This window comes from Theobroma cacao, chromosome 3 (genome assembly GCF_000208745.1).
Source record: "Theobroma cacao cultivar B97-61/B2 chromosome 3, Criollo_cocoa_genome_V2, whole genome shotgun sequence".
Lineage (NCBI taxonomy): Eukaryota > Viridiplantae > Streptophyta > Magnoliopsida > Malvales > Malvaceae > Theobroma > Theobroma cacao.
Window position 1 is genome coordinate 24,226,529 of NC_030852.1, and position 21,368 is coordinate 24,247,896.

Genomic DNA, 21,368 nt, shown 5'->3' on the forward strand with positions numbered 1-21,368 from the left:
TATTAGTTCGGCATTTGATTTCACACTAGAAATGTACTATCAATAATGTTTAAATACAAAGAATTGAATAAATTATATCTTGTGCATTTACAAAACCTTTTCCCCATCTGTTTTGTTTATTTGCTGCACATTATTAGGCATGGCCTATCTATTATAGTGTATTTGTTCTATACATTATAATGACCATATCATGGGACTAACTTAGGATGGTTCTAATCAGTAGAACCTCGGATTAACATTAAAAGTGGGTTGCTTTCGAATCCCTCTAAGTCCAAATTTCCCTTTTTAACTAGCAATTCATCTGTTACAATATTCTCATAAAATAATTATCATAAGTTGATATAGTGCATCGCGTGACTAGATGTGCAAAGATTTACGTCATCGGTTTTGAAAGAATTACGTGACGCATGGATTGCATGACTGTTTTTAATTTAGTTCGTGTGTAGTTGATAGGGCAATGCATCACATGTTGGTCGTCATAGCATGACTTATGTTTTGCGTGACTAATATTAGGGAGACCATGGACAGCAATTTGATATTCGCACTAAACACTTCCTAACACAACAGTTGTGGCATATCTATACTGCCATATGCAAGATTGTAATTTGGAATGTCATTGTCCTTACCCCCGTCATCCTTTGAACAATCATCATGTCCGTTAACATAGTCGTCTTCATAGTCATCGTCAATCTCATCATTTCAATATGCAATGTCCTCTTCTTCACCATCATCGTCAATCTGATTAGATGCATCGTCATCACTCACAACTATCATAGTATCGTTTGTGAATGGCAATGGACCCATTGCATTTTCAGGTGATGGTTGTGTTTGTTGCCAAGAGCGAAGTATTTTGTTTGATGCACATTCTGATCAAAATTGTGCAGACATCATTTGTATACACCTTATGTGTGTACTGAGCTATTCAAACTCATGTGCATATGCCAATGGTGATTGCCATTATTGTTTGTTAGGAAATGCATGGTGTAGTATGTCTGAATCATTAAAATTCTATAATAGGTGATTACTATGTTGGACACCATGTTCATGTGGAATAACATTTGCATGTCGTGCCTTAACTATCACAAACACTACAACTACCCTCTCATCTCGTAGAATACTTGCTACATCTTCATCGTCTTTAATAACTGTACGCGAAACCTTTGTGGCATGACTGAGCAATGCATGTAGCTCGATTCATTATTACATAAGTTGACCCCAACAACCTCTTCAACCAGCTTCATTAGGACCGAAAATGACAAATCACTCCTAACACCCCTTACTCGTATCTCATCACCCTTGTAAGTGTCATCGATCCAATGACTACCATATTAAATCATAGGGTTCACATTTAGCATGTTGCTGAAAATTAAAAGTAAATCAGTGTCACATTTAGTCAATTTATTAAAAATTGTCCCTCAATGCATAAAAACCAGTTATGCAATGCCGAAGTCACGCAATAACATAAAGTCAATCTCGCAATGTCTAATACACATTCACGCAATGCCTAAAAATTAGTCAAGAAATGTCTTAAAACAAGATATGCATTGCATAAGTCACACTGCGCCTATAAGCCACTCTTGCAATACCTAAAAATAAGTCACTCAATGCCTAATATCTACTCACATTATACCAATAAAACTAGTCACGTAATGGCCATACGTCACGCAATACATAAAAATCAGTCATAGAATGCCTATAAACTAGTCAAGCAATTCTTAAAATCTAGTCAAGCAATGCACATGTCATGCAATTACTAAAATCTAGTCTCGCAATGCCTTCTATCTAATCTCACATTGTCTAATATTCAGTCACGCAATGCCAAATAAACAAGTTAAGCATTTCTAATAATCAGTCATGCAATGCCTAATATCCAATCACACACCTTAATACCCAGTGACACAATGTCTAAAAAATATTCACGAATTGCCTAATAACTAAATGATTTCACTACTTCTAGCTAGATTTAAGTTGCCAAAGTTATTCATGCAATGCTTTATATCTAGTCACATACCCTAATATCTTATGACACAATGCCTAAAATATATTCGTGACTTTCTTAATAACTAATTGATTTCTTTACTCTCAGCAAGGTTTAAGTTGCCAAAGTCGTATAATTTACTCATCAACTTTTGGGTTCTATAAATATAAAAAAATAAATCCAAGAACTCATTACACATACTTTGATATCATCTATATTCTTTGGGATGGTGAGAAAGTTGAATAAGGATATGACCTTGTTGGCGTTAAAGAGCTAGATGATGGGATAGATAAATTGATATTTAATTTTAAAATTTTTATTTGAATAGTGGGAGAGGAGAAAGAAATCGAGATTATTTAATTTGAAATAATTAGTTTAAAAGGAATTCTTATCAAATTATATAAAAAATTATTTAAAAATAATTAAAATTATAATGAAAATAATTTTTAAAGTGAGCTTCACAATTTCCTCTTTATACTCTCATTTGGCGGGTCAGTCCTCATAAATAACAACCATACCCGAAGAAGCCTCCACGGCTGGAGCCTGGACAGGCGGACAGATGGTGACACTGGTGGTGGCAACCAGCGCGGACCCGGCCTCCATCGGCCCAGCCTCTTCTCTCTTAGCCATGCCCGGCTGGCATCCTGGCCCCTCCCTCTAGGTTCAATCAACCCCCCTCTATTTCCATTCTCTTCTCTGAATATTCACAGACAAGAAAAACCACCCAAACTATGCTCTAATCTTACATTTGTTGTCTAATATCGAATTTGGGATGCAGCGAGTTATGTCAACAAGGAAGTGAGGCTAATAAAACTCGACAAAGGACTTGTCGTAGAGAACCATTTGGACAAGCGTTGGGAGGAAGCCACTGGCGAGACTGTTGACGACGTCGTCTTTCTCAGCAAGCATGTCGCTTCCTCTAATAGACCTGCACTTACCATTCATCCCATCGGTATTCAATTTTTTTTTTTTATTGCTACAACTTCTGTTTCTACGTTGTTATTAGTAGTATATTTTTCCCCTAAACTTTATACTGTTTTAGGCACGCCGCACGTGCGTGAGGGTGAGGCTTTAGTCTGCCGGCAGAAAGCCAGGATGGGCTGCACCACCGAACCGGCGGATAGGGCCATGGTTTAGAATCTTGAAGAACATTGCTCATTCACATAATTTAATTCCTGAATTTGAGGTAATCCAGTGCAAGAACTTGTAAAAGTTTATATTAATTGATGTATTGTTAAGTGTACAATTCTATACACTGTTGTATTAAATTACAGCTCGCCTCCTAGTCCAAGATTTTTTTCAAATCTTTATTACTAATAACTTGTGGTTTATTGATAATATAAAAGTTATACACTTACAGTCTATTTATGATCTATATTTTTTGACTTGTGAATTACTTGGAATATTATTGCAGATATTATGAATATGTATAGATAAATAGGTTAAATTGTTTCTTTTATGTTGTTTTTAGTATATTTTATCATAATGTAGGTCACATTGGAGGCTACTCATCATGGTCCTGAAATCAATTCACCAACTATGTTTGTGGAAATTGGTAAAATCTTTATCACTGCTTGTGTTACTTTCAATGACCGTTTGATTTTTCTGTTTTTAATTGCTATTGCTGTTGCTCTTATTTCACTCGGTTTTGAAACTTGCATTTCTGCTTTTTATTAGGTAGTGCAGAAGAATATTGGAAGAGACAGGATGCTGCACAAGCCATTGCTCTAGTGGGTATCTATTTGTGAGCATAGTCGAATTACCTTACATTAATTTATGCCTGTTTATATGAAGAAAATTAATTTGATTGAGATTTTGTAAAGACGACCTGTTTGAAACAAAATTGTTTAAAATCCAAATAATTCTCTCAATTTAATCAAATTGACTGCAATCAAACATTAAAATGTAATGCAACTGTTTTATTAAAGCAAAATACTTGATTGAGTTCGCTGTACAAACTAAATGCAGCCTTTCTCATTACTTAAGTATCCATATTTACCATACTTATCATATCTCTTCAATATGATCATGAGGGCACTTGTGCACCCTCATCAGCATGAACTGCATGAGTATGTATTGTATACATAATTGAGGTTACCAGAAGGAATTTCATTTGACTATATCCAGCATGTCAGCAGTCACCCTTGTTTGTCTTCTGATCATCTCATGCATTTAACTTTGAAAACTAACCTTCTTCTTTTCCTTCTTTCACTGTCTTTGAACTAGCGTCAATTTGGAATGCTAATGTACATGTGATGGTGACATCTAGTAATTAAAGATGTTTGTTCATTTTCCGAATGAATTTGAATAATATGGTATTTGAAGTTAGTGTGGGAAGGACTGGGTCTCGGAGGAAGAATGGCAGTTGGAGACTGGAGCAGGTATGGTCTTGCCAACCATTTACCTACTTTGTTGTGAGGAGCTGCCCGATATGAATAATAATAGGGGACATTTTCTTTTTGAAAAATAACCTCAGCACATCAATTTGTTATGGCTCTCTCTCTCTATCTCTGCTGCTTAGTCATTAAATAAATGAAGTGCAAGGATTTCTAACCCCAGTTAATGGCTTTTCTAAATTCTTCATCATTTTGTGTATTTTGTGATTGATTTGCTTTGGAAGATTTGATGACATTGACATCATTGTATGAAATCTTCTTTCTATTTTGTGCTGTCTAAATTTTAGTTTATAAATAATGAGAAGAACTTCGTATTGTAGATGAAAACTATGGGAGCAATCCTTGGTAAAACAATGACATTGAAGTCAGACTGACATATGGGATTGAAATTTAAAGGACATAGTGGAAGAAGTCAAAAAAATAGATGGAAAAAAACCTTTTGCTTTTTCATTCTACCTAAACTTTTACGGCAGTTTAATCTCAATAAAATATTATAATCGTTTCTGAAACTCACTTACTTTTGCCCCTCTTCATTAAAGAATAAAATGATGCAGGGACAATGATGGAAACAAAATCCTTCTTGGCATAGGTGGTGGTCATTATGTACCCAGGCATATGGATATTGTGCAGTAAGTTACAACACAAGCTTCTGGGACCCTCTATGCTAGTTTTAATTTTCATTTTGTTAGGCATTGAGAAATTGGATTCCTAAAGTACTTGTTTGGATTTTGACAAGTAGCACTTGTTATAAAAATTCTCATATAAGCCCATTTTTGAACCTGTTTGGATTTTTTTACATAAAATCTAGATGCTGAACTTTGCGTATTTAATTATTCTCATAAAATTTTTAGGAAAGATGGTGTTTGGGCAGGACATCTGCTGCCTGGCTATTCTCTGTTGATGGAAGATCCTGGAGAAGCAAAAGTACCAATGAATTCAGTGGGTGTTGGTGGAACACGGAGAGAAACAATCAAAGTTGCATTTGAGACCACCAATTGGCTTTTCCTGGAGGAGAAGTTCTAGCCCATCTTGATCACAAGTTAGTCACTGGTGTTATAGAATTTTTTGTTTGAACTTAATATGATAGACACTGTTAATAGAATCTACCTTAAATTTCTACCAGAAAAGAGAGGTGAAAAAACAAGTAGGCTACCTCACTATCATATCCATGTTTCAAAGAAAAGTAAATCTGGACTCATAGCAAGAGTTCCTAAATTTATCATAATTTCTGGCTTATTTTCACAGAAGATCTTCTCAATGAAACTGTGCACTGATGCTTTTGATCATTGAGAACTTACTACTCATGGAGTAACTCTTGGGGCAAACGTCACCCTAATAACTGAAGGATAAATTGTGCTAACATATGTTATGCATTAAGTCGTACTCTTGCCAGGGTATAAAGGACAAGTTCTCTGATGGGATCAGCATGTGAAATATTCAGTTTAAGCTGGTTCTTCAAAACAATTGTGATCTTCAATTTGCAGTAAGATATGGAAAAAGGATATTTAATTTGGTTTAGCAAAATAAATATTTCAGGGTCATTCAAGAACATCACTTGTTTGATATTAGGAATTTTGTTTCTATTTTTAAGCATGCATGTGGGGATATTTTATGTTGTCGCCACCTATAACCACCATGTAAGCCACAAGCCAAGCTCCAGTCATAGTAATGAAAGGTAAAGTAAATAAGCATGTTCTATTTGATTCAACAGATGATGAGTTATTTAGGGGAAGATGGTTTCACATTGATTTTATATCATCTCTGGACTCTAGTTTTCGAGTCCAAAAAAGGAGGGGGAAAAAAAAACTAATGCTGCTACTCTTTGGTGATATCAGGAGTTTCAAGAGTTGGCAGAGAAATGCCGTTAAAGGGTTTTTGGCAGAGCAGAACATGAAGATTGGCAAACCCGGCGACTTCTGTCCCTGTTAAACGCTGCCTATGGTTGACTTTTGGAAAAATAGATTTTTCCCGATAATGCACTACAAAATTACAGCCTAGGGCAATATAAAAGTCTTTGAATTAACAATGGATTTAGAGTTAATTCTATTTTTCGATTGTACAGAGTGCTCTGTCAAACTACGATGCTACTGTTTTCTTTTATGAAAGTGACATAAGTCGATATATTATTGGCCTAAATGCTCACATCTTGAGGGTTTTGCAGGTCAAAAGCAAATCATATTTTTTGCAAAATGGGAATTTTGAGGTAGACGATGTGTTTGTTGAGATGTTTCAACTCTAAAGATTTCTTCTACCTAAACACTAGTCTAAGCCCATAAAAATAGACTTTTCAGCAAACGTGATTATTGGTTTCGTTTTAGATTTGTCCTGGTCTGCCGTGGCGTTTTCGGTTTGAAATCTAGAAGAAAAATGGATGCAGAGGAAGTTTCCACCCAAGAAACTCTCTACCTGCTCCGAACCCCAGGGTCTAATCTTCACTGGATTTTTGGCAAGTGGCAGAAAGAACATTGAATTAGGCATCCTAAACGTGCCCGACAGGTTTTTCCATTCTACTTTAAAAATCAGGGCAAAGCTTCAGTCAACTAGGAAGACCACTCCATTTTATAAGACATCTTCCTTCTCCCTAGAGTTGCACGAGCAAGGCATTTATCTTGGGTGGTAAGCATGGCCTATGCAAGCAAATTTTTGCTTCTCATACAGTTGGTTGCAGCTGCTTACAACACAGATGCCTTGAAGCAGAAGGTGACTCGCATCCAATTCTACATGCATGACATCGTTGGAGGCCCAGAGCCAACTGCTGTCAGGGTAGCTAGCCGCTCCAACTTCACCGGTCAAGACCCGATCGCAGCCACGTTTGGGTCTATTGTCATGATGGACAACCCTCTGACGGTCACCCCAAACATAAACTCGACGTTAGTTGGGCGTGCTCAAGGGATGTATGCTATGTCATCACAACAAAAGGAGTTCAGCCTTCTTATGACCCTTACTTACGCTTTTACTAGCGGACCTTATAACGGTAGCACCTTCAGCGTCCTCGGCCGCAATCCAGTAATGAATGAAGTAAGAGAAATGCCGGTGGTTGGAGGCACCGGAAAGTTTAGGCTAGCTCGTGGATATTGCCTTGCCAGGTCCTACTCAATGAAAGAAATGGATGCAGTGATCGGATATAATGTAACATTGCTACACTAGTAGCCATATGAATATGATTGTAAGAGTAGAGTATTGGTGTTTAGAGTCATGTATTGGAATTTTGGATGGGAGATTTTCAGTCAAAATCCTTGTAACAGTTTCTTTTGTAATTTGTCAAAATAAAGGGAATAGTAAAAAGTTGAAATATTTGTTAGCCATAATTAAGACAGGTTGCCAACTATACTATTACCTCCACAAATTTCTCTCCTTTTTTACCATAACCGACCCTTCTAGTCATCATCATGCCCTCGCACTGTAACTCCCTTATTCATTCCATGCATTTCTCTAATTTTCAAATTCAAATGGTCATTTCCCTCTTCCAATTCAACCTCTCTCTCTCCCCCTTTCAAACTACTGTTACAGAAGCATAGCAAAGACAGCAAGGAAGATAAAAAAGGACAAAAAGAATGTCCACGCCGTGGACACTTACAAGGTTCGTTAGATGGAGAGTAAGGGATTGGGCTTCATGTTTCTTGGCTTGCCGGTTCCCTTTAGGTAAAACAGATTGACAAAACACTGGTTAGCTTTTAATCCATTTTTTCTTTTCAAAACTCGTGAAAGTTTTTATATACCATTTTCAGGAGGGTTGAAGCTATTGTAGTAAACCTTACCATATAAAATTTTTCTATAGAATGATAAAACATGCATCACAATCTTGCATGATGGTATACTTGAAATCTTGGCGATCATAAAAGTTTATTAACATTGCCCAATTTTCCTGTCCAATAATCTGTGTTGATTTTATATGTATTAAATTTGCAGAAGAAGAATCAGAGACACATCGCTCTTCATCGCCTCAACTGCCAATCAGAAACACGGTTTTCGAAACCAAGGAACACACCGGAGATAAGAAGAGTAACAAAAGACTGTCACGGCAAAACAGATGCACCAAGGATAGACAGCTAGACCTGAGTCCAGCAGTGCCTAGGAATACTGCTTCAGTAGAAAATGGGAGTGACAACTCAAGCTGGGCACGTTTTTCTGATGAAGAATATATAGTCTTCTGCTTTAGAGAAGATGGAGCCTTTGATGTTGTGAAGGATAGCAAATCCGAAGATTCCAATCACTCGAGTAGAAGTTCATGGCCTGTTAATCGAAAGGTTTAACCATGCGATTTGAATTTATTTTCTTTCTCTCTTTTGGCTGGTTTTTCCCCTCGTTTAACGTGACCAAATTACAATTTGGGTTAATGTTTCCTTTGTCTGTTTTTTGGTCGGGAACAGCTTAATTATGCTGAGGATGCAGAAAGAGATAAGCAAAGCAGCGATGAGGGAAGATCAAATGAAGATGGAAAAGAGGAAGAGATCATTCCTGCTATAGAGGTGAGGCTGTGTAGCTATATTCTGAGTGGACATACGAGTTTTTACACCAAAATACAATGTTGGAATCCAAGTTCTCATGTTTTCTCTGTTGAATATCCGTTTACAATTATTGTGAGTTATCTGCAAATTAAAATATCTTGGAGACCTACGAATTAATGAAACAGTGACATAAACATAGAACAGTAACTTGTGAAAAATAAGATGCTAATATATACTTAGTAGAAAGGCAAGGCCATATCCACTATTGCGTAGCAGTTGAGAGTCTTGTCCTTGGAGGAATTTTCAAAGGTGGCATTTCGCTTAATATTTAGGGTGATGGAGAAGGGAGCAGCATCTGCTTGGAGGTAGAGTTAGCTTCAGGTAGCATAAGGAGAAGACATTACCAGGTAGAGGAGACACTTAACCGCGGGATGGTTTCTGTTGAATCAAGTGACTCGAACCAATCTGATGGCAGCACGGGATCATTTGCCTTTCCTGTGTAAGTTGAGGAGAAGTTTGGTTCATTGATTGTAAATTCAATAACTTTCTGGTCCTAGAAGCTTATGTTTTGATATCTTTGGTGAATGCTGCTATTACAGGCTGGGATGGGAGTGGATGGGAAGTCCAGTGCAAATGCCGAAATCTGATGGCAGGAACCCAAGGAAGAACAAGGCCCTCTCTGTGCGTTTCCAATGTTTCAGATTCTGATGGTCCTTGTGTCTTGTCTCAATTTATGAAGATAGTAGCCATGTTTATCATTCTTTTAATAACAACTGCATCTGATCTAGCGTTACAACACCCTTCCTCTCCCTCCCCTTTCCCGCTGGTTTTGCTCCAACAATTAATTCTCTCGCGTCTACGCCCTTCCGCCAACTTGGAGTTTCCTTTTACATACTATTTTTTATTACGCAATGAGAAGTAACCTGAAACAAACTTAAAAAATCAAGACTCGAATTCTAAGGGCTAGGACACAGAATTGGTGTTTTTCACTCCAATTAGATGCCTATTTGAACAGTCCTTTTGGTCTATTTGAGCCGGTTCCTTGCAAGATTTGGGTTGAAAATAAGAAATTGATGTTCTTTTCTTTCTACTTTTCATCCGGGTTAATAAAAAAATGGTGGGGGGGTGGCGTGACAACTTTCGATTGAAGCAGTTGAAAATCAAAATGAACATCCCAAGTTCTGATCCTCCTCCCAAGTGAAAACAAAACCTTTCCGCTAGTAGATCAACGACAGAAATATGAAGATTTAAGTTATGCCAGAAGTTGCACCAACTGCAGCCAAATGGAGAGGCAGCCATAGTAATCAGGGAAGATTCCTTGCCGGCCTTTTAATGAGAGCAATAATAAGCGTTCAATACGTATTGTAGTCAAACATCCAAGGAGATAGTATATTCCAGTTTTAAATATAAAACATGTGCAAAAATTGGATGCCAAACAATTGAAACTAAAAAGCCATATAAACATACAAGAATGGCATACAATAAGTAAGGAAAAGGATACAGAAGCAGCCACCAACAAAAAAAAGGGGAAGTGAAGGAGGAGATGAGTTACAGTAAATAAATGCTACAGCGTGAAACCGATAATACCAATACATCAATTAGCTTGCGTGAAATGCTTCAAGCTTATGAAATGCTTCAAGCTTATGAAATGCTTATATTGCTTTCTTCCAAACTTTCTGATCTGAAAAGAAATGATTGAAGATATAACCTTGCACTGGCTGCAGCAGCAAGGGATTCTTCATCTTGCTTCTCTTTGGCAGCAGCAAGAGCAGCAACATAAGCTTGCCTCGCTTCTTCCATTTTCTGTATCTCGTTGTCATCTGCATCATCCTGCTTACACCAAAGTGGATGTTTCATGATTAAACATGGCAAACAATGGTTCCACAAAGTAATGATCTTTATTAAACAAATCAACAATAGCCCAAATACAAATACTTTTACTTTCAACTCTGTCTTACAGAAAATCCAAATGAATGAAGAGCCATGAATAGAAACAGAAAAGGTTATGAGACACAAGCCCTTATAAATGATATTGGCAATTAATGCAAGACAGCAGATATTTGGACTTCTATTCCCTTCTACCATATAAAACCATTTGATATTTTTGAACAGTGCAACAGGAAAAGTCATATCAAAATAATTTGATACCAGGCAGAGGATAGAGAGCTTACTATATAAGGGAGATGATCGAAATGGTACGAAGCTACATCATAATCTTCAGCATGTTTAGTGGAGTTGTTCTTTGTCAAACCATTTAATAACAGCATAAATGATGAAAATTCTCCTTGCACCGAGTCTATATCATTTTGCAGCTTCTCTACCTTCTGCTTAGATGTTATTGCTTCCCACTGAGTCTTCTCCAAGGCAGCCTGCTTGTCTGCAAGCTTAATCTGAGGAAAAGCATATTTATCAATAATGATCTGGGATAATTTCACAACTAACAATTGAGCAAGAAGAAATTCACAATCAATACATTATATATACACATCTCTATTCAGCAGTCAAATAACTCAAAGATAAACAGAAATCACAAAATGGAAAATGAGAACCAGGTATGTTGAAACCTTATATAATGGATGATACTCATATATTTAAATCACACACTAAACATTTTTAATGATACTCGTATTTTAAAAACCTTTCAACAGACAATAATTACAAAATCATTCAAATTCTTCCAGCAATGCAGTTAATGCTTGTAGTTGTAACAGCCTTTTCTATGTCTATTATGGAATAATATCCATCCTAACTTTCTCTAAAAAAAATGTAAATCTTACAACAAAATAATCTCAATCAACATAAGCTCCAAGTTTATATTCAAAAAAGAAAACAGATTTTGCTGCCTCCATCAAAGTTTCATAGATAAATACTGAGAAGGTAATTACAATGCACTAACTATTTGTATATGAAATGCATAAAAAAAAAATTCTAGCAGAAATACATAACAATTGTACACCTTGGCATCAGAGAGTTGTAGCTGTATAGACTTGACCAAAGAGTCCTTTTCTGCAGCATGTTGCTTCAATTTATCAAGTTCTGCCTGAATATCATTAATCTGATTCTTCGAAATCTCTGCTGCTTTGAGAAGCTCATCTGTTTCCAGTAACTTTCTTTGCATATCCTCCAGTTGTTCCCTCAAAGCAACTAACTCCTCATCTTCTTTTTCTGCTGCCAAAGCCCTTGAGGAAAAGATTGAAAAGCTGTCACCATCTTGGTTATTACTACCATTCCTGTCTCCTTGGTCCTTCTTCTTTCTCACTGGAATGGACTGAGCTGCATTCCTCCCTTTCATATCAGTAGCCTTCTTGAATGAAAAGAACACAGTTATAGCCCATTCATAAAGAGAACATAAACATCATCTCACAGAAGAAAAGTTATCAAATTAAAATCTAGGAACATGAGCAAATTTTGACAGTAAAAAACAATTTCATATTAAAAATAATGAAATATTGTAATTGAAACCTATCAAACACTGGATATTTCATAACCCTGATTAAAACTGATACAGTTTTCTGTGATACAGTAATTGAAACCTATCAAACACTGAGATACAGTTTTCTGTCCTGTTCTTTTTCATTCCTCATAGGAACTAGCTTAACATCTTTGCTCTGAATGGTCAGAAATATCTAATGCAGAGCCAACCATGCCTACCATAGTGAGATTAAAACTTCAATTGGCAAGGTGGCATGCTATATACAAGAACAACAATTGCTAATCAAACAGAAAGAAAACATCAATTTGATCCGAGTAGCCAATATGTCACCAAGGATTAGTCAATATAGACTAGTAACAAGTTATCAACTAGACAACTGAAAATGGTCAGAGCTGGTCTAATGAGGCATTATAGTATATTACGAAAAAGCACCACTTTCAGTTGCTTATACGTAATAAAGGTATAGCAGAGTGTGTACAAATTTTTCCAGCAGGTACTAAGAATTAGAAAGGAGATATGACACACATTTTTTCATCGTAAAAATATAAAAGCACATAATACAATAATATACTCATAATTTCCACTTAAATATGTATAACATATAAAAGATTTATATTTGATTCACTCTGTGATGTATAATTACTTACACAATCAGTATATAACAACAACTCGCGACGTTGACAGGAGAATTTTTAAAACCCTTACTTATAAATGCAAGTTTTGATGAGGTGACAAGCTCTACTTCACTCTAATAGTATAAGGATGCTATTGGATAATGCAAGCAATACATAATTCTACAATTTTTTCAATTAAATACAACATATAAATTGAAACAAGTACAAAAGAATCTTACTTTCCGGGATAGGTATTCCCTTGAAGGCGTCTTAGTATATATCATCGAACCACGCCTTGTAAATGAACTGTTTGCTTTCCGCTCCTGATCAAATACAAATTTACAAAAGAAATAAGAAAGTTAAATTTAAAAAGAAATCCTTTTTCTTTCTTTTTTTTTTTTAATAGCGCAAGGGAAATAGAATAATTTTGCATACCATTTTCTTTTCACTTTCTCTCTATTCTTCTTTAATTTTAAAAAATGAATCAAATATAAAGAAAAAGTAAATTCAGTAAAGAGAGAGGGAGATTACGATGAGGGATTGAACGAGAGGGATCATCTCGACGAGATCGTTGTAGAGGACGCGATCCACATTGCCGTTAGAGGGGGTTGAGTTTGTGAGTGAGGACTGAGTTCGGTGGTGAGTCGGGGACGAGTTGTCGTTAATGTTGTTATCCCCTGAAAGCCAGGATTTGGGGTCCCCGAAGCCAGAATTGTCTTGTAAATCTACGAAATGTTGCGGCTCAAACATTTTCTTTCTAAAAAAGAATAAAAAAAAAAAGACGACGAAGAATCGAAAACACACAAAGAGAAAAGAAGTGGAATTTTGAAACTTGAAAGAGTGAAGAGGAGAGAGAGAGAGTTAACGATTTGATTTTTTTTTTTTCTTTAAATCGTTTTCGTTCGTTTCCTTTTACGGGCAACGGCTCTCCAAACGTATTTTGGAAGGTAATTTCGAAGATTACTAAAATACCCCTGAACCACCATGAAAATAACTGAATAGTAAGAGCCGGCAGATGAATTAAACTTGCAGACGAAAAAGAAAAGAAAATGGATTGTTTTTTTTACTCTTTTTTTTTTAATAAAAAAAAATTCCCTTTTACTTTTTGTGATTATGTGCGGTGTATTTTTTTAATAAAAATTCAAGAAATTAATTTTTTTTTAAACGAAATTAAGCTATACCTATACTAATATGCAAGATCAAAGTTAATGGACATCAACTAATTTGTAAGGTTATACAAAAAGTTTATATAAAGAAAAGAATATTTCAAACATTTTGTTTCTCCATGAGGCTACAAGTTAAGATTCGAGATGATTGAATTATTTTAATTGTTTTCTTTTCTCATAAAGTGAATGTCACAAAACTATAATATAAATCACCAATCACCTTCACTAACCACCTAAATACTCTGATTAATTAATTTAGCATGTATAAAGGGGAGAATGCCACAAGATTTAAATGAATCAAGTAAATTTTTGTTTCCTTATGGGTTTTGTTTTTTGTTTTTACTAATGCTTTAATATGAGCTTCAATCCTTATGCTTTAACCATTGAAACAAAGACACAAAAATGGATGAAATTGCAAGTGATGGATCACTTTGGTCATGTTCTAAAATGCAAAAAGAAAATTTACACCATAGAATTAAATTAAAACTGTGATTATGTTGTAAGATTAAATTGATCATCGTTGCATTTATTATGACTAGTGTCTTTTATTGTCAACAAAATGAATGTCCTTTTTCTTTTTACACAGAAAAACAAAATTGAGGGCTCAGGGCTGTTGATTCAATTAGGCTAAATACATGTCTGTCCAAAGCCGTCCAACTGTATTCAAATGGACCACTAATGGACCCAAACCCTGTCTCTATAGTCCAGATATATGCCCAAGACCAAGCCTCATTGAACCCTTTAGCCTCACTTCACTGCCGTAAAACAAAAACAAAAACAAATTAAAAGTCTATCATCCCCTGTTGAGCTTTCTATTAGAGTTTACATGGATGAAATCAGGTATATTTCATTCCTTCCCCTTCGTGAGTAACATATAGAGTATTAATACATATATCAATCAATATGAATACAACACTCGATTAGTTAATTATATTAAAATCTTAAATACGTATATGAATAAATTTAATAAATATGTAACACGATGCTATATGATTAATATATTTATTAAACATATTGGGTTAACTTTTATACAACAAGACACGATTATAATTTATATGATTTATAATCTATTTACACAATTGATACGATTAATATAATTAAAACGTCTAATCAAAATATATACAAGTAAAACATAATTCTATTATTCAAATATATAATTTAAAATTATAAATATCATAATATTTATCAAATATAATAAAATTTAATATCAATAAATCTAAATTATCATAAAAATATTAATATTTGTATAGATCAATAACCGGGTCTTAATCGTGTACTAAACATGTTTATAGGATATGTAAACACGATTAAATAAATGGATAATAAACAGATTACAGGTCATAGGGATAAACGACAACACGATTAACTAATAGCGTTTTAAATAGGTTAAGCGGATTTGAAACAGTTAAAATATAATTTATTTATATTTTAATTGTGTTGACACAATTATAAATCAGCGTCATTTCGTGTAGTATATAAGATTATCAAATCTAATAAGACAGGGTCAAAATATAAATACTAAAAGAAAAAAAAGCTAAACACAAGTACTTTCTAGCTTGAGTGCTTGACCTTGTGACCTTTATTCACATGCGAACTTATAACTGATGGTGAAATATAATCTTTTTTTTTTTAAAGTAATGGTGAAATATAATCTAACAAAAGATAAAGGCCATGAGGGTTCAAACTCCAAATTATTAATTGTGGCATTCAATTGATTAATAAAGAGTCTTAAACACCCAGAGCTACGAGCTGCAGTTAATGGAAAAGCTGTGTGTTTGGGTAAATTTTGTATAACGAAGGTTAGAAAAATGATTGATGATAATGAGGAAGTAGTAAGATAGTGATGGAGTCATAACGTTTATGTTGACAAATTTGCAGTTTTATTGTAACTGAAGTTTTCAGTTTGTGGTTTAATGGATATTTAATGTTCTGAACTGTCCATTTGTTCATTCACCTTTTCTTTTACTTCTCTCTCTGTACCACCCTCTTTCCTTAAACATGAACTTTAGCCATCCCTATAACTTGTAGGACTCGCCAAACCTCTATTGGCTTCCAACCTTCCTACATGTGCTTTTGCCTTTCTTCTCTCTCTTTCTCTTGCATAGGTATTTTTGATCAATGACTAGTTTATCTTATATATTTGCAGAAGAAAACGCACAACTTATGAGTTTTTCTGTAGCTGGTTCAAGGTACCGTGCAGTATATCAATTTTGTTTTCTTTAATTTTCCCTACGGAACTATTCTTTTGTCATGGAAATGAGAACTATTAACTTGATTTTTTGTAAAGTTATTCATTATTTAAGTGCTTCATCTGTTTGATGAGAAAATTCATAGTTAAGGTGGAAAAGGACTACTGTTTATTAATCTTTTGACCTACTAGGTGAACTTCACATGCACAGAAAGATAGTAGTTATAGAATTTTGTTTTGCTTTCTGTAGTTTTTATGTAAATGGAAAAAAGGGTTAATTTCGATTGCATCTTTTCTTTGAAATAATGGAGTATTTTACAAAGGGGAGGATGTGACCACTAGCAAGAGGCACAAAGGGGAGTGCCCGCGGGAGCTTGAAAGGTTCAAAGGACATGGAGGTTTTGGTGGAATCTTTCTTTTCACTTAATGAAATTAAAAATTAGCTTGAACATTTTAGGAATACCATTTAAGGCAGGTGAGGACATAACTGTTTGACTGAAAATGGAGAGAGATTATGTCTCCTAAAAGATTAGTTTATAAAAGGAGTAAAGAAATTTGTCAACAAGCATTTGCAAAATCCTTATTCTAAAGTGGTAAATACACAAATCCACTAGCATAAAATTTGCCAAATTCCTTATGCTGGGTTCTTATGGCTATCTATGTGCCTTTTCTCCATTGGGCATCTTTAAAGTTTTGTGCCAAGGAGATCAATTTTCTAATTCATTCATCATAGTGAATAGCCAAATTCAGCTACTTTTTTATTTCATTCCTATCTGATATGCTGTCGTTTCATTGATCCTTCAAACTTTCTTTGCGGTTCATGATTATTGCTTCCCTTTCTCTTTGACTCTTGAGGTAAGCAACTTAAAGGTGGCATTTTCTTTTCTAATGATGAATTAGGCTATGTGGTTCAAGTTGAGCTTTTAGGCTTGAGGTGTCCTCACTTTGTTAGTGCTCTATGTCACCAAAGATATTCACTTTATAGTATTGAGTGCAGCTTGTTTGCTGAAAATTGATGTGGATAGTATCCAAGAATTTGGCTTGCAATCTGAAATGGTGCTGATTTAGCTTCATAATCAGATTTTCTTATTCGTGCAAACAATTATTAACAGCAATTTCATTATTATGTCAATTTTGTTTGCCTCTTTGTTAAGTATGCAGAGAAAGTAGAGTTTGTTATACAGACTTTGCTGAAAGATTGCTTTCTGTAAATACAGACGTCACCAATGTTTGATTTCTTTTGTCACTGACTGTAACTAGACAATTGTCCTCTATACCATCATGCAGTGGATGATCCAGCCTCTAATTTTCAGTTGATGGAAAATTAACCTTCACTCAGAGATGTGGCGGACTGGTTGGTGAGTACACAAACTATCTGCAAACATGCTGCACATCTCATCAAATATGTTATGCAATTTGACCTTTATTTATTTTGGCAGCTGGGTTCAAGGTAGATGCAGATATTTAACAGAGCAATGTGTTTTTGCTGAAAACTAGTGCCAACAGAAGAATACTACCTTGGTAATTTTGTACAATACATAAGCACCTTTTATATTATGAAAACTTTACTACCAATGAGGCATTCATGTTAATATAAAGTATCCTTTCTTGACCAAGTTCCCAGCATCGTTTTTCCTTGTTTGGTTGCCAGTGAATGCTATATGGACGGAGCAGATAAGATTTCTCAAATACTTTCATATTCATTTACAGCCATGGATGTTATAGAAGTTGGTTTTTATGCGATTGCATTGATCCTCAGTGATGGATTGATTATGGTTTTAATTTGTATTTTTTATGTCGATATACTCTTTTGATTACCGTGTGACTGTGTTATGGTTTCAAAAATTCTACTAACACCAATAGTTGTGGTGAAGCAACAGTGCTTTGTGATGAGGCTATCTACGCAATACCAACTATCAGATTTTCCAATCCATTCAATTTTGTAAATCTTAAAAGGTACAATAAACTCTGCATTAGCAGAAAAGGAAAATTGAAACCATACACAAGCATTTTAAATTGAAGGTTTCCCATATCTTACTGTTAATGTTATGCATTAGATTGAAACTTAATTGCTCACTTTCATTTTCTATATGAGAAGAGATCACAAATTCTTTTCAGATTTCAGAATACATATTCCATCATCCTTTCTAACTTTTTACTGATCTCGAAAATACCTTTTCCTTCCTCTTTTCAGTTATACATTTATATTGGAAATTTGTAATCTCATCACTGTTCCTTTTCATACTGCCAATCTATGCACATCAGAGGCAGTCATATAGAATCCATGCTCAAGCTTTTGACTCTGAAGGCTCTGCAGGGATGAGAGCATTTAAGGTAAAGACCAATATAGAAGTCAACGGACAGAGGGGAGATGGAGGAGTCAAGGACCACGGAGTTAATGATTTCATGGCTTGGAAGAATCCAACACAAGGGGCATCATACCCTGCAAGTCTTGGTGAAGCGGAAAGAAGTAAGGAAGAGAACCAACTCCTTAATACCAGTGACACCTTTTTAGCATCTGATGCGCCAGAGCTGGTTGTATTTATTCAAGAGAGTGATTATCAGTCTGTCAAGGATATTTTCATAGATAGGGAAGTTACTTCACGGAGTCGATTGAACTACAAAGATATCTCTTCCAAGTTTCACACGGATGTCAATGGTGACGGTGAAGAACCCAGAAAAACTCTCAGGTTAACGTCATCCATTTCCAATGAGATTGAACAGGACTTCCAGAATTATGTAAGGAAACAGCATGCTCTCAATACTTTAATGAAGGATGGTGAAGAAGAATCTGATGGAAGAGATGATCGTTTACCTTATAAGTCCACTGAGAAGATGATTCCTGAGATGCAGCACGTGAAAGAGGTAAGAAGCTACATGATCCCATGCTTAATACATTGTCACCTAAGATGAGTGAAAATAGTAATTTCATAGCTCAATCTTCATGCAAATGATTTCAAATTGACTTTCTTACTGCAGCCTTTAGTTGTTTTTAAAAAGACAGTAACAGTTCATTTTACAAGCTGTTTTCAGCAGTTCCAGCGAATTTGTTATTTCATTACTTCAGAAGGAAGGATTTGTTATTTCTGCCATCTTCTATTTTGTCTATGCTGTTCTGTAGAAGCAAATTGCATTTTATCTAGGATTCAGGTTCTACAGGCTGAGAAAGCATGGTGGAGGCCTTCATAGTACTGTGCGGTTCCCACCATGAAACCTCTCACCTATGATCTATCACAAACTCCCTCCTGCACCCTCCCTCTTTTTTCTCTGGAAAAGAAAGAGGAAGAAACAAAAGCCAAAAGTAAAAGGAACGAAATGTAAACAAAAGAAGTCCCAACTTATAGAGGAGTTAATATTGGTTGCATTGTAAAAAGAGTTTCAAAGGATAGTTTCCAGAACTTCTTCTGTTCAGGTTTTCATATTCTATTGTCTGCCAGTACATGGAAGTGGAAAAACGTAGTCTCTCTAACAAGATTGCTTATGCTTTTGTGCTGTGTTCAACTATTATTGGCATTTATTACCTTGTATCAGAAAAGATGATAGAAACCTTAATAAAGCTCCATTTTTGATGTGTTTTTCAAGATTTGTCAAGGAGGTGAGAGGTTCTAATCTCAAACCTTCCGGGTGAAGTTGAAACATGTTTCTTGTTCTGGGTTAGTAATTATAGGTTTCCAAATTTCATCAGCCATACTTTTAGTTGTCACCATAAATTGTGTGTTTGGGGAAATTTGTGCTAAAATGGAAACTTGAATTGGCAGCAATGGTGGCTAAGGTGAATAGTGGTAACCACCATAGGTATTCTCTTGGGTTCCGGCGAGAGATACGGCCAAAGTTATGACTAACGTATAAGTATGTTGGTATGCCTGGCTATGTTGTTTGTGTTATTTTACCAGCTGAAGATTATTAGTATCTATGTTAAGTACTGCATCTCCAACCTGTAACTTCGCCTCTACTTGATTTCCCCTGCATCATCTTTTCAATATGCAATAGTAGTTTACCGAAGAATTTCCAGATTTTGATTCATTGAACACATCTGCAGGTTCAAATTGAAGATGTCGTTTCATTGAACCCTGTGGAACCATCTGCAACTGAATCAATTGAAGACAATAGATATTTAAATGAGGTCTCTTCCAATAGTGGAGTGGAGAGTGGAAGCACCATCAATCTTTCTGATTCATCCTTAACCACCATGAGTAGCCTTGAGGAATTTTTAGAAGGTCCAGAGTGTCAACAGCCTTATAACACTAAGCGCTTATCCAGGACTGAAGATAGGACGTCAAGAAGTCTAACAGGTCCAAGTCAAAGCTTTGTTAATCAACTTGCTCATGGAGATTGTGGTTCCTTTGCACTTGGTCCTCTTTCAGGCCCAATAACATATTCAGGACCAATACCATGTTCTGGTAGCATTTCTCTGCGGTCAACTAGTAGCACTGCCAGCTCTAATTCTTTTGCTTTTCCCATGTAACTTCTTATTCGTCATGATTTCATTGTGCTCTTCACAGTTATCCGTAAAAAACTGGTGGCTCATTGTTTGGCTTTTATGAGCAGATTGCCATCAGAATGGAGTGGCAGCCCGGTAAGAATGGTGGAAGCTGACCAGAGACAGCCGAGGAAGCAGCAAAGTTGGAGAACCTGTTTTCTCTGCTGTAAATTCTGAATGCTAGCTACATGTGCCCATCATTGCTTGCTTATACAACACTAATATTTCCTCCTACCTGATTTTGTATTCATATTTATGCTGTGCAGGATTCCAAAAATCATGCTTATGGGTTCATGGTGTAATGTAAATGATAAACCTAGCAACGATGCTTGTCATACGATTTTTTGCCTTTGGAAGTCTTAGGAATGTGTGCTTTTCATATTCATACCTTCCAGCATTCTCAGTGAGCAAGTTGTGAAGTTTGTTGGTTGCGAAACAATTAGACAGAAATTTGGCTCCAGCCAGTCAATAATTTAGACAAAGCCTTCTCAAATTCCCTTTTTTGCTTTCCAAAGATGTAATAATCTTAGGTTATAATTCTTTCAGTTGACAATAAATGCTTTTGAATCATTGGTGAGTTGATATACAGTCAATGACTGATAGAAGGTTGGCTCTATTTTTGTCATTTCGGTTAGTTTCCATTTCTCATCTGCTGTTCCAGAGTT

At 35.5% G+C, this 21,368-nt stretch overlaps 4 protein-coding genes and 1 pseudogene across 16 annotated transcripts; 4 read left to right on the top strand and 1 right to left on the bottom strand.

Annotated features, from left to right (window-relative positions):
• LOC18604895 lies at positions 2,538-6,437 on the top strand (annotated as a pseudogene).
• On the top strand, positions 6,693-7,670 carry LOC18604896 (dirigent protein 22). Its single transcript, XM_007037589.2, has one exon. It carries the CDS (start codon positions 6,997-6,999, stop codon positions 7,519-7,521), a length of 525 nt encoding a protein of 174 aa, XP_007037651.2. The 5' UTR covers positions 6,693-6,996; the 3' UTR covers positions 7,522-7,670.
• Positions 7,754-9,605, top strand: LOC18604897 (protein BREAKING OF ASYMMETRY IN THE STOMATAL LINEAGE). The gene is made up of 5 exons (XM_018118271.1): positions 7,754-8,016; positions 8,284-8,621; positions 8,745-8,843; positions 9,155-9,321; positions 9,422-9,605. The coding sequence occupies exons 1-5, from the start codon at positions 7,929-7,931 to the stop codon at positions 9,528-9,530; spliced, it is 801 nt and encodes a 266-aa protein (XP_017973760.1). The 5' UTR covers positions 7,754-7,928; the 3' UTR covers positions 9,531-9,605.
• Positions 10,237-13,706, bottom strand: LOC18604898. 2 transcript variants are annotated; one of them, XM_007037591.2, is made up of 5 exons: positions 13,401-13,706; positions 13,109-13,192; positions 11,779-12,123; positions 10,994-11,212; positions 10,237-10,652 (listed from the first exon to the last, which is right to left on the bottom strand). In XM_007037591.2, exons 1-5 carry the CDS (start codon positions 13,617-13,619, stop codon positions 10,464-10,466), a joined length of 1,056 nt encoding a protein of 351 aa, XP_007037653.2. In that variant the 5' UTR covers positions 13,620-13,706; the 3' UTR covers positions 10,237-10,463. The 2 variants fall into 2 exon arrangements, with proteins under 2 accessions (XP_007037653.2, XP_007037654.2); XM_007037592.2 differs by having other exon boundaries at positions 11,779-12,126; positions 13,401-13,675.
• On the top strand, positions 15,981-21,328 carry LOC18604899. 12 transcript variants are annotated; one of them, XM_018116779.1, is made up of 8 exons: positions 15,981-16,059; positions 16,182-16,224; positions 17,511-17,577; positions 17,663-18,179; positions 18,541-19,088; positions 20,263-20,684; positions 20,772-20,869; positions 20,970-21,328. In XM_018116779.1, coding segments are annotated over exons 5-8 (1,068 nt in total). In that variant the 5' UTR covers positions 15,981-16,059; positions 16,182-16,224; positions 17,511-17,577; positions 17,663-18,179; positions 18,541-18,542; the 3' UTR covers positions 20,972-21,328. The 12 variants fall into 12 exon arrangements, with proteins under 12 accessions (XP_017972268.1, XP_017972270.1, XP_007037657.2 ...); XM_018116781.1 differs by having other exon boundaries at positions 15,986-16,224; positions 17,663-17,744; positions 18,104-18,179; positions 18,489-19,088; XM_007037595.2 differs by having other exon boundaries at positions 15,986-16,224; positions 17,663-17,744; positions 18,104-18,179; positions 18,532-19,088.

Excerpts from the sequence above, each read along its gene's own strand:
- LOC18604899 (XM_018116779.1), top strand. The coding sequence starts at position 18,543 with ATGAGAGCATTTAAGGTAAAGACCAATATAGAAGTCAACGGACAGAGG. Across the intron at positions 19,089-20,262 it reads AGATGCAGCACGTGAAAGAG|GTTCAAATTGAAGATGTCGT; the intron begins GTAAGAAGCTAC and ends ACACATCTGCAG. Across the intron at positions 20,685-20,771 it reads AATTCTTTTGCTTTTCCCAT|ATTGCCATCAGAATGGAGTG; the intron begins GTAACTTCTTAT and ends TTTTATGAGCAG.
- LOC18604896 (XM_007037589.2), top strand. The coding sequence starts at position 6,997 with ATGGCCTATGCAAGCAAATTTTTGCTTCTCATACAGTTGGTTGCAGCT.
- LOC18604897 (XM_018118271.1), top strand. The coding sequence starts at position 7,929 with ATGTCCACGCCGTGGACACTTACAAGGTTCGTTAGATGGAGAGTAAGG. Across the intron at positions 8,622-8,744 it reads CATGGCCTGTTAATCGAAAG|CTTAATTATGCTGAGGATGC; the intron begins GTTTAACCATGC and ends GGTCGGGAACAG. Across the intron at positions 9,322-9,421 it reads GGATCATTTGCCTTTCCTGT|GCTGGGATGGGAGTGGATGG; the intron begins GTAAGTTGAGGA and ends CTGCTATTACAG.
- LOC18604898 (XM_007037592.2), bottom strand. The coding sequence starts at position 13,619 with ATGTTTGAGCCGCAACATTTCGTAGATTTACAAGACAATTCTGGCTTC. Across the intron at positions 13,193-13,400 it reads CTCTCGTTCAATCCCTCATC|GAGCGGAAAGCAAACAGTTC; the intron begins GTAATCTCCCTC and ends GTATTTGATCAG. Across the intron at positions 10,653-10,993 it reads TCGATCATCTCCCTTATATA|GATGATGCAGATGACAACGA; the intron begins GTAAGCTCTCTA and ends TGGTGTAAGCAG.